The 11726-nt window shown below is 64.4% G+C and overlaps 1 protein-coding gene across 2 annotated transcripts; it reads left to right on the forward strand.

Annotated features, from left to right (window-relative positions):
- Positions 1 to 438: 438 nt before the first annotated feature.
- Positions 439 to 10661, forward strand: FBXL18 (F-box and leucine rich repeat protein 18). Of its 2 annotated transcripts, XM_056128354.1 has the most exons (5): positions 443 to 559; positions 2687 to 2869; positions 3142 to 4688; positions 6933 to 7151; positions 10420 to 10661. In XM_056128354.1, exons 1-5 carry the CDS (start codon positions 542 to 544, stop codon positions 10574 to 10576), a joined length of 2124 nt encoding a protein of 707 aa, XP_055984329.1. In that variant the 5' UTR covers positions 443 to 541; the 3' UTR covers positions 10577 to 10661. The 2 variants fall into 2 exon arrangements, with proteins under 2 accessions (XP_055984330.1, XP_055984329.1); XM_056128355.1 differs by lacking the exon at positions 2687 to 2869 and having other exon boundaries at positions 439 to 559.
- The last annotated feature ends 1065 nt before the right edge of the window (positions 10662 to 11726 follow it).

Below are 11726 nucleotides of genomic sequence, written 5' to 3' on the forward strand. Positions count from 1 at the left end.
ACAAATAGTTCTTGGATGCCTCAAGGTGCCAGGCACTCTTTAGGGATGGCGGATCTTATACGTGCCGTACAAATTATGGGGGGTGGGGGGTCGGATGTGCATAGAGCCATGGCAACAGGGTTGGGCTTAAGTTAGGGCGCGCGCGGGAGATGCCCCGCGCTCTGCAGCACAGGGCGGGCTCTTCACGGCTTGCAACGCCGCGGGCGGCCGGGGATGCAAAAGCCCGGAGGCAGGCAGCAGGTGCCCCCAGGCGGTCGGACGGCCCGGAAGGCCGGTTCCGAGCGCGGAGGAGTCGGCCCATAGCAGGAGCGGCCGCGTTCGACGGACCCTGGCACTGGTGCCACACCCAACATGGCGGCCGCCGGGGCACGTCTAGGGAGGAGCGGAAGTGCGTATCGCGGGCGCCGGAAGTGGCTGCTGACCCCGCCCCCTCTGGGTCTCTCTGGAGCCGCGGACACGCCGGCTTTGAGCATCCCCAGCCGGCCAGGTGGGAGGCCCCGGGGCTGCGGCTCCGGCGGCCGCGGCTCGCGCCGCCCTCGACATGACAAGCGTCGGAGAGGTAGGTCGGCTGCTGCGGGTGTCCTCGGCCCCGCGCGGCCCGCCCCCGGCCCGGCCTCGCCCCTCCCGCCCCCGCCGCCGCCCCCGCCCCGCGCCGTCCCCCCGCGCCCCTGGGCGCGCCAGTCCCGGGCTCCTCGATCCAGCAAACCCCCCAGCCCCGCCGCGCCCCCTCTGCTCCCCGCCTGGTCTCCGGTCGATCGGTCCAGCCCTGCTGTCTGTTTTGGTTGTGTGATTTGGGGGTAGCGCTGGGGGGCCGTGACTTATCCCTGGTGCGCTCCCTCCCCCGCGCCCAGGCGCACGGGTGGAAGAAGCCCGTCGGGGCTGCGCGCGTATCCCCCGTGGGTGCCTGTGTTTGCGCCTGCTCTCCGGGTCCCCCGAGTCCTGGGGTTTTCCTGTGGACCTCGGTGGTGGGGGGCCTGGCCTCATGCATTTCAGTGACTGTCTCCGCTGGGTGCAGCCCAGGGTGTGGGACGGGGCCACGAAGCACCTGTTCAGTGTTTACGCTCTGTGGCCAGTGATGTGTGCTAGGGGTGGTGGGAGCCTGGTGTTCAGAGGTCACAGGCCCCTCTGTGCCCTGAAGCACTTTATTCCCCCGGCCAGTGAGACCTCATGTTTCTTTGTGGGCCCCTCAGAATAAAAGGAGAGGGGCGCTTCCAACTAGCCCTTGGTGATCAAGGCCCTCTTATGAAAAGTCTCTCGCTCTTTGGGTTTTGGGTCCCAGCCAGTAGTGCTCAGGAAACCACAGGTGGTGCCAGCGATCCGACCTGGTCAGCTCTGTGCAAAGAAAACGCCTTGTCTTTGGTACCATCTCTCCAACCCCTTGCCTCTCTTTTTCACTTTTTGGCCCTAGCGGTGCTTGGGGGTTGCAAAGCTGTCTCTTGGGGTGTTGGGGAGACTGTGCGGCTCTGGGGATCAGAACCGGGATGCCAGTTCCCTCCTCAACTGACACTTTACTTTCGTTGAATTTCTTTGGGGTTTTTGGGCCCCACCCGGCACAGCGGGGCAGGGATCTAACTGCCTGGGGTTTGAGTTGAGCTTGGCTGCATGCAAGGCGAGCACCTTAACTCTTAACTCGTACTCTCCAGCCCCGCTGAAGTTAAATACATTCCTGGGCCCTGGAGATAACTCTGGAGTAACTGAGATCCTGAGCACCACCAGATGCTGTGGCACCGTCAGTCTGTCATATCAGGCCCACTGCTGGGGGCAGCCCCTATTTAAATATTAAACTGGGCGGTGACTCGGCCCCCATCTGGTGAGCTTGGGGATATTCCTGGCACTTCTCAGTGGTACCGGGGATTTGAACAGGAGAGGCCGGATGGTGGATGGTACACTTGCCTTCCTTGAAGGCAGTGAAACTGGGTTCAGTCCCTTGCATCCCATATGGCCCTCCCCAAGCACCGCCAGGAGTGATCCCTGAGAAGAGGAGCCAGGGGTAAGCCCTGAGCAGCGCCAAGTGCGGTCCCAGACCAGATCAAGAAAGGCATTGGGCCTTTGTGTGGAGGGGAGGCCCCGCAGTGAGGTGGACGGACTCTGTCCAGCCACACGGAACAGGAAGGCTGACCCTGAGAGCCACAGCATGCATCGCTTTCCATGGCCAGGCTTGAAGGACGCGATTGCCACTTGCCTGGAGCCTGTGGCTGAGGAAAGGGTGGCCTTTTCCCTGCCAGAGGCACCTTTTACTTGGGAAGGTGTCCCGGCACGGCTCTGGAGGGCTCGAGGGAGGGTGTGGGTCTTCTTAGCGGTGAGAGCAAAACTCTGGGGCAGAGCCTCTCCGCCTCCTTTTTTTTTTTCTTTTCGGGTCACACCTGGCGATGCTCAGGGATTACTCCTGGCTCTGCACTCAGGAATCACTCCTGGCAGTGCTCAGGGGACCCTATGGGATGCTGGGAATCGAACCCGGGTCAGCCGCGTGCAAGGCAAACGCCCTCCCTGCTGTGCTATCACTCCAGCCCCTCTCTGCCCCTTTTGTTTGTGGCACACCTGGTGATGCTCAGCTACTCCTCCGGCTGCCCGAGCTCCCTTCTTCCCCCAGACCATGGCATGGGGCGGGGGTGGGGGGGTGGGGGGCGGTGACCTGGCGCCCCAGGCCTTCCTCCGGGTTCCGGACAATGTGGCGGCCCCCTTTCAGGACGGCGGCGTTGGGGGCGGCGCCCACCTGCTGGGCTTCTCGGATGAGATCCTGCTGCACATCCTGCGTCACGTGCCCAGCACGGACCTGGTGCTGAGTGTGCGGCACGTGTGTCGGCGGCTGGCAGCACTGAGCCTGGATAAGAGCCTCACGCACACGGTGCTGCTGCAGAAGGACTACGAGGTGAGCCGCGAAGTGGGGTCGCAGCTGGGCGGGCACCCCTGGGCACAGCCTGCAGAGCCTCGCTCCGCAGCTGACGTTCCCCTCCATGGGCCAGCTCCCGGCTCACCGCTGCCGCTGCCAGGGACTCTTGAACTTGGGGGGGGGGAGGGCACCCCTGGGTACTGGTCTGGGGCCAGCTGGGGTGGGGCCCCATGGGGTCCCTGATGGCCTCGGGGGTGGGCACACGTGGCTGGAGGGGGGGTCTGCGCTCAGTCTCTCCCTCCCGCCCACAGGCCAGCGAGGACAAGGTGAAGCAGTTGGTGAAGGCCATCGGCCACGAGATCCAGCAGCTCGACCTGGCCGGCTGCTACTGGCTGTCGGGCGCCACAGTGGAGCACGTGGCTCGCTGCCACAGCCTGGTGAAGGTGAACCTGGCCGGCTGCCACCTCACCTCACTGCGCCTCTCCAAGGTGCTGTCGGCGCTGCCGCACCTGCGCTCGCTGGCCATCGACGTGAGCCCCGGCTTCGACGCCAGCCAGCTGAGCTCCGAGTGCAAGGCCACCCTGAGCCGCGTGCGCGAGCTGAAGCAGACGCTCTACACGCCCTCGTACGGCGTGGTGCCCTGCTGCACCAGCCTGGAGAAGCTGCTGCTCTACTTCGAGATCCTTGACCGCACGCGCGAGGGCGCCGCGCTGTCGGGCCAGCTGCTGGTGGGCCAGAGCAACGTGCCGCACTACCAGAGCCTGCGTGTCTTCTACGCCCGTCTGGCGCCCGGCTACATCAACCAGGAGGTGCTGCGCCTCTACCTGGCCGTGCTCAGCGACCGCACGCCCGAGAATCTGCGCGCCTTCCTCATCTCCGTGCCCGGAAGCTTCGCCGAGAGCGGCGCCACCAAGAACCTGCTGGACTCCATGGCCCGCAACGTGGCGCTGGACGCCCTGCAGCTGCCGCGCTCCTGGCTCAACGGCTCGGCGCTGCTGCAGCACCTGCGCTTCAACAAGCCCTTCTTCTTCAGCTTCAGCCGCTGCGCCCTGTCCGGCGGCCACCTGCTGCAGCGCCTGCTGCACGGCGGCCGCGACCTGCGCAGCCTGGCCAGCCTCAATCTCAGCGGCTGCGCACACTGCCTGTCCCCCGACGCCCTGCCCCGCAAGGCGGAGGACGACATCGACAGCAGCATCCTGGAGGCGCTGGTGGCCGCCTGCTGCCAGCTGCGCCACCTCAACCTCTCGGCCGCCCACCACCACAGCGCCGAGGGCCCCGGCCGCCACCTGTGCCAGCTGCTGGCCCGGCTCCGCCACCTGCGCTCGCTGGCGCTGCCCGTGTGCGCCGTGGCCGACTCGGCGCCGCGGGCCGACCGCGCCCCCGCCCAGCCCGCCATGCACGCCGCGCCCCGTGGCTTCGGCAAGAAGGTGCGGCTCGGCGTGCCCTCCTACCCCGGCCCCTTCGCCGCCGGCCAGGCCGGCCCGCAGCCCGCCTCCGTGTTCTGGTCGCTGCTGCGGAGCGTCCCCTTCCTGCAGCGCCTGGAGCTCATCGGCTCCAACTTCTCCTCGGCCATGCCGCGCAACGAGCCGGCCATCCGCAACTCCCTGCCGCCCTGCAGCCGCGCCCAGAGCGTCGGCGACGCCGAGGTGGCCGCCATCGGTCAGCTGGCCTTCCTCCGCCACCTGACGCTGGCCCAGCTGCCCAGCGTGCTCACGGGCTCCGGGCTGGTGAGCATCGGCCTGCAGTGCCAGCAGCTGCAGTCCCTGTCACTCGCCAACCTGGGCATGATGGGCAAGGTGGTGTACATGGCCGCCCTCTCCGACATGCTGCGGCACTGCACACGCCTGCGCGACCTCAGGTGAGGGGCAGGGGGCGCGGGGGCGGGGGCTAGGTGCCGGGTGGACCCATAGGTGCCGTTGGTACCATTGGTGCCCTCTGCGGCATGGTCTGTGGTGACCTTGACTCACCTCCAGCCTCATGCCTGAGACCGAGTCGGAGTTAGGTGGGGTCGGGGGTGTGGGGGGGCCGTGGCTACCCCCAAGGTTCAGCCATGAACACGTGCAGGATCCGGCGTGTGGGGTCCAGGCCTGGGTCTTCAGCTGACCCGGCGGTGGCCAAGGTACCTGGCTGCCGTGTCACGGGCATCCCTGCAAAGGGCGAGCTCACTTCTTTGGGTTGGAGCATCTCTTGGCGTGGGCAGGGCGGGTGGCTGCCCGGCTTGGACCATGGAGGAGCCCTGGGCCCTACGTGCGCCTGTTCCTGCTCAGCCCCGTCAGTCCCCGTGACTGGCCCTGCCGGCTCAGGCTGGTCGCACCCACCTGCCCTCTCTCTGGGGCTCAAGGCCCTGCTGTGGCCCGTCCCAGCCCTGCGCCCCCACAGGTGCTGTGGGGGGCCTGTGCATTGCTGAGCTTGGTTCCTGCAGGAGCTGTGAGACTGTGCTGCCAGAATCTTCCAGAACTACTTCCCAGCAAGAGCGGGGCCTCTGGAACCATGGGAGGGGGTAGCAGGAGCCCCAGGTGCACTGAGATCCTGTCCTGTTTCCTGATCTCGAGGAGATTGGGGGGCACTTAGTGATGGCCCCAGGACGTCCAGGTCCAGTGACCTCGCCTTCTTCCGCCCCCCCCCCCCCAGCCTGCCACTTCTTGCCTGCAGAGCAGTGGGGCCTCCTGTGTGTGGCTGTGGGGGACTTGCATGCACCCCTTTCAGCTGGCCCACCGCCCTGCCTGTCCCCCTACCCCACCTGGGGCTCAGCCCCTTCCTGGCCGAAGCCTTTGGAACCTTCGTCTGCTCTAGGGGGTGCCCATTGCAGCCCCTCACCCCGTCGTGCAGGACTTGCCTGTCCTTGGGCTTCTTGGGGTTTCTGCAAGCGCCAGATGTCGCCCCCCCCCCCCCCAGGTCTCCAGCGGGAGGCACTGTGGGCATGGGCGGACCAGTGCGAGTGGGGGCTATCAGCATGGGGTGCCGGCAGGTCGCTGCAGGGGCTCTGCTGTGTCTCACCCGGCCTGGGCACGTTCTTGCTGGACCTGTTACCTTTGGCCGCGCCCTCCCTTGTTGACAGGCCAGCCTGCTCCTTGGTGGTCTGGGCTGGGTGTCATCCGAGATTGTCCCTGCAGCCCCCCAAGCCCCAGCAGGGGGTGACAGGTCCCCGAGAAGCAGGGCCGTGGGCAGGGCAGGAGCCCCAGGAGCCAGAGCCACTGTCTCACATCTCGGGGGAGGAGTCTGTGGGCACTGGCGGGGTCCCTGCCCAGCGGGACTTGGGCACTAAGTGGGTAACGGCGACACTGGTGCCAGCCTAGGGGCTGTGCGCCAGGCAAACGAGCAGGGCTGCGTCTGCTGGTTCTGTGAGAACCTGGCCACGCTGCCAAAGGCCCCGCTGCGTGCGTCCACAGTCACTGCTGGGACGGGGACAGCATGTTCGGAACAGAGCAGACACGGGCTCTGCTGCACAGCCAGTCGGCTGCCTTCCCTGGCCGCCTGCCTTCCTCCCCCTTGCCGCCTGAGCCCCTGCTCCCGGGGACAAGCACCTGAGACAGCCCCGCCACCTGTCGCCTGCTTGCAGGATTCCCTGCTGGGTGAGCGCTCCCTGGTGGCAGGCCAGGGACCTGCCACCCAGCATCGCCCCCAGAGGGCCGGCCTGCAGGCACCACGGCATCTCAGCGTCCTGAGGGCGAGGGGTGCTCAGAAACTGCCCCTTGGGGGCCCCCTGTGCAGCCGCAGCTGCCCTGCATTTGTTTGAGATTCAGTCAGGACAAGATCCCACCAGGCTCTGGCCTGTGACCGCGAATGTGTCCCAGACCCTTTGCTCTTTCTGTCTGGGCTACAGAGCCCCACCCCCCAAAGGGTCCGGAAGCTTCTTGTCCGCCAACCCTGCCATGGACCTGCTGACGGCCCTGTCCAGAGGCCTGGCCTGGCCTCAGACCCCGAGGCACCCGGCAGCCTCAGGCCCCACACCCCTCTCCTGTCCCCAGGTCTCTCCTTGAGGACATCCGCAGGACCGCGGGGCGGGGCCCGGGAGCAGGACGGGTGCACAGTCCGAGCCCGCGGAGACCCGATCTCCCGCACACAGGCCCGTCTCACCCCGCCCCTGTCGCCCGCTCTGCAGGCTGGAGCAGCCCTACTTCAGTGCCAACGCGCAGTTCTTCCAGGCGCTGAGCCAGTGCTCGGCTCTGCAGCGGCTGTGCCTGGTGTCCCGCAGCGGCACAATGCAGCCCGAGGCCGTGCTGGCCTTCATGGCCCGCTGTCTGCGTGTCGTGGTGTGTCATATGTTCACCGGGGAGTCCCTGGCCACCTGCAAGAGCCTGCAGCAGTCACTCCTCCGGAGGTGAGTGGGGGCGGTGGGGAGGGGAGGGGGGAGATCTGGTTGGTGCCGCTGCTGACAGTGGCTGCCCCTGGCAGGGGCTCTTGAGTGGGCAGAAGTCAGGGACCGAGCTCAGCGGGTCGAATACAGGACGGAACTCGCAGCCCCACTCTGGGGGCCCTCAGGCTCTGAGCCCCGTGCTCCTCCTCCAGGCCACGGCTTGATGTGTTTGCACTGTCTCCCAGGATCCAACCCGGATGGCCACGTGCAAGGCCAGCGCCCTCCCTGTGGTACTATCTCTCCGGGCCCCCTTGAAAAGCCCCCCGCCCCCCCCCAGTAAAGTCATCCCACATTCTTGGAGTTTCAGCTCCGCCAACCCCGAGGACCTGCTATTCTAGGCTGTGGCTCAGCTGCCCGGAACCTCCTTTTTTTCCTTGTCTAGCTAGGCCACCTGGTTGGTGTCACCTGCTGCAACCCCTGCTGTTGCGTTGCTGGTGGCCCCTCGTTGTTACGGAGCGCTTCCTTCCTGGGCTGTGTGCATCAGCCCTGGTCTCTCAGTAGGGTCTCAGGGGTCCCCTGACTTTGGCGGCTGCCCTGGTTCTTTCTCCATCTCGGGGTCGGGGGACAGCTACTTCTTCCCCTCCCCAGCCCCTGTCCGTGCAACTCTGCCCCCGGCCCAGGCCTGCTGGAACTGGGGTGGGGCATGTTGGGGAGCAGAGGAGACGCATGCACCCTGGTTATCCTAAGACCCTCCTTGTGGACAGAGAGGCCTCCTGGTTTCAATGAAGCCCGGCCACAGGAGCACCTGGACCCCAGCTTGGATGCCCATCGTGATGTTCATGCAGTTCCCAAACTAAATGGTGCAAATGAAAATCAGAACCGGTTTTTCACCCCGCCGCCCTGCGGGCGAGGCCGGGAGCCCTGTGTCCAGCCGCGGGATGCTAGTGTCCCTTTGGTGTGCATAGGCCAGTTAGCGGCTCAGGGCAGGGGCGGGGCCTGATCACGCTCCAACCCCGGGCATTGCCTAGCTCGACAGCGCCCTCTGCTGTGTGACCACGGGGCCGCAGGCGGCTCCCTGTGCAGCTTCAGGGGCTTTCCCAGGGGGGTTTCCTGCCTGGCTTACAGCTTGCAGCCCTACTGTAGTGAGGGTCCCACCCCAGATTCCCGGTACCGCTGCTGGTTCCACTGAACCGGCTGTGTGTGCCCAGGCCCTGCATGGACTCCGTGTCATGCTCGGTGCCAGTCGCCTGTTTCCAGGTAAGTGGCCCCATGACTGCTGCCACCCCAAGGAGCCCAGAGCAGTAGGGGAGAAGCCCAGGCAGTGTGTGTGTGTGTGCGCGCGCACGCATGCGTGCGTGTGCATGAATTTGTATCTGTGTGTGTCTGCATTCCTTGCAGTGGGTGTCAGATGTGTGTGTGTTGTGTATGTGTGTACATGAGCGCTTGCGTGCGTGCATTTGCATCTGTTCGTGTGTGTCTATGCATTCCCTGCAGTGGATGTCAGGTGTTGTGTGTGTGTGTGTGTGTGTGTGTGTGTGTGTGCATGTGCGTGCATGCATGCAGCATTTGCATCTGTACATGTGTCTGTGCATTCCCTGCAGTGAATGTCGGGTGTGTGTCCCTCTGTGTGTGTGCGCGCACCCACGTGGGTACGTTCGTGCATGCATTTGTATCTCTTAACGTGTGTGTCTGTGCATTCCCTGCAGTGGGTGTCGGGTGTATGTGTATCTGTGTATGCGTGTGCTTATTTGTAGGTGTGTGCCTTTGTATATATGCCTCTATGTGCATGCTCGTCCCCAGGCCAGCTCTGAAGTCCCTTTTTTTTTTTAACTGAATCACTATGAGATACAGTTACTAGCTTTCATGTTTGCGTTTCAGTCATACAATGATCGAACACCCATCCCTTCACCAATGTCCCCAGTTATACCCCCCCCTTTCCAACCCGCCCCTGCTGCCATGGCAGACGATATTTCCCATATTCTCTCTCTACTTTTGGGCATTATGGTTTGCAATACAGATACTGAGAGGCTATCACGTTTGGTCCTTTATCTACTTTCAGCACACATCTCCCATCCCGAGAGATCCCTTCAACCATCATTGACTTAGTGATCCCTTCTCTGTTCCAGCTGTGAAGGCCCTTTTCTTTAGGGGGCCTCACAAGCGGTGTTTGGGGGTGATGGTTTCATGCTAGGACTGGAAGAATGGCAATGCGTTCTTTGCGGACATCACTCGGGCTCTACCCCAAGGTACTCAGCAGCTTTCAGGGCGGTGCTGGGGCTCAAACCACGGTTCATGTGTCCAAGTCTGTGCCCTGGCCGAGAGGGAGATTTTTTAAAAAATTTTTATTAGTGAGACATCATGAGGTACAGTTGTAGACTTACAAATTGTTGTGCTTGGGTTTCAATTATTCAATGATCAAATACCCATCCCTCCACCAGTGCCCATTTGAGGGAGATATTTTTGACTTAGACTTAGGCCTAGAAACCCCACTGTGGAAACTTCCCCTGGGGCTCCTGCGCCAGAGGGCCATGTGCCTGGAAGCAGGTAGGCCAGCTCAGAAGGAGCCGTGCAAGTGCATCCTCAGGTACCCCCAGCACCTCCCTGAACCCCCACAGTGACAGCACAGGGCTGTGTGCTCAGATCCAGCTTCCTTCCAGCACCTCCACCTAGGAGTCTTCCCAGCTGTGGGTCGGAGCCAGTTGCTCGCTCTGGCTATCAGGACACCTTGGCCCTGGGAGGCGTCTGCTGAGGCCTGGTGGGTCTCTTGGCTGCTTGTCTGCGGGCGCTCCAGCAGGTGGCGCCGTGGCTCAGGACTTCTCAGCTGTAGTGCCTGCCTCCCTCCAGGTCCCCCCCCCCCCCCCCCCCCCCCCCCGCCCTTCTCTCCTGGGTTCCTCTGACAGGGGCTCCCCTCTCTGGTGGAAGCGCCAAACTTTCAAGGTTGACAGTTTCGGCCTGCCAGATGACCCACGGGTGGTGTTGGTGGTCCTCCTTGTGCCCTGGCGCTCCCATGCCAGGTGCCCTGCCCCGGCTGCACTCTGCAACTACTCCCACAGCTCGTGTCTCTCACCCAGGGTGGGCAGGGGCCACCCCTCGAGCCTGTGGGGTGCAGGAGCTGTGGTGGGCCTGATGTCTGCCTGGGGGCTGTCTTGGGGTGGGGTCTGGCAGCCCTTCCGGACACTGGTCGTGGGGCTGAGTGGAAACACCGGAGTGAGGCTGCTCTGCCTTGTGGTGTCCCTCCCAGCACCCCGTGCCCGCAGGGGGCGCCAGCCCAGCTCACGGGTCTCTGCTTCAGTTTCCAGGCCGAGCGGCCCGCGCTGAACGTGGTCATCTTCCCATTGCTGCACGAGGGGCTGGCGGATGCCATCCGGGACGTCCCCATGGTGCACCTGGACGAGATCACCTTGTTTAAGAGCCGAGTGGCTGAGGAACCGCCCAACCTGTGGTGGTGACGCCTGCAGTGCCCAGAGCCGCCCAAGGGGCCACAGTGCAGCTGGAGAAGGACGCCGTCCCCTCCCCCTTCCGCCCTCCTGCCTTCGCCCATGTCCCCCCCATGTGGGGCTCCTGACACCTCTCCACCCACGCTACTGGGCCTGGCCCAATTTCAAGGGTCCCTGACCCACCTCCCTCAGGCGCCCTGGGCGCTGAGATGAGCCGCACGGGTGGGTGTCAGTGCCCGCGGGACCTGGGCCCGACTCACGTCCCCTGCCCTCACTGCCCAGCCTCCTGCTCTGGGGTGATGGTGCGTAAGCGATACCCCTGCAGGGCCAGCTCTGCGTCCCCAGCCCCTGCGGCGAGCTGTGGTCTTCAGAATGCTCACTGGCCTTGGGCTCTTGTACCCATTGGTGTTACCCTGGTACCAGCTCTGCTGTGCCAAGGCTGGCCAAGCGGTGCTGGGTGGGGCGTGGGGACCCCAGTCCTGGGCCACAGCCCGTTGGGAGCTGTGTGTGTATCTGCCGCGGAGGTCATGAACTATTAAATGCACACACGGGACCTTCCGGCCAGGGCTGTGCACGAGCAACTGTCGCCTCTGCTCAGGGGCCAACCAAGCACCTGCCCACCACGGGGCCGAGCCTCCAGGGTGACCACGGTCCTTTTTGGGTGGCATGTTCGCTCCAAGGGACCCATGGGCCCTGGAGAAACATTTTGGCCACTTCAGACTCCCCAAGCACAGGTACTCCCCACCCCCTAGTGCGTCACCCCTCCAGGGGTCTCTGCTCAGGCCACCTTGCCCAGGACAGGCCCCGCGTGGGGCAGGACACAGAGGAGCAGGCTGCCTGGTGTCTCCGATGGTGCTGAGAGACCCAGATGCAGTTGCTCTGGGGACCAGTGGCTTGTCCAGAGGCAGCAGCTGTGGCTCGGCCGGGCCCCAACCCTTGCAGATACTGGCGAGGTGGGATGAGGGCTGCGTGCCCAGGCCTGCACCTCCTTTCACCACAGTGACGTTTCCACTGAGATGGGAGTGACACACTCGTTCAGCTGAGCCACACTGACACTGCAGGGGACCCACACAGGGACCACCTCAGTCCCATAGGCTGCGTTCGGCTGTTGCACTGTGACTATGTGCTCCCCGCAGAGAGGGCCTGGTCAACCTGGTACAGA

This window comes from Sorex fumeus, unplaced genomic scaffold (assembly GCF_029834395.1).
Source record: "Sorex fumeus unplaced genomic scaffold, SorFum_2.1 ptg000064l, whole genome shotgun sequence".
Classification (NCBI taxonomy): domain Eukaryota; kingdom Metazoa; phylum Chordata; class Mammalia; order Eulipotyphla; family Soricidae; genus Sorex; species Sorex fumeus.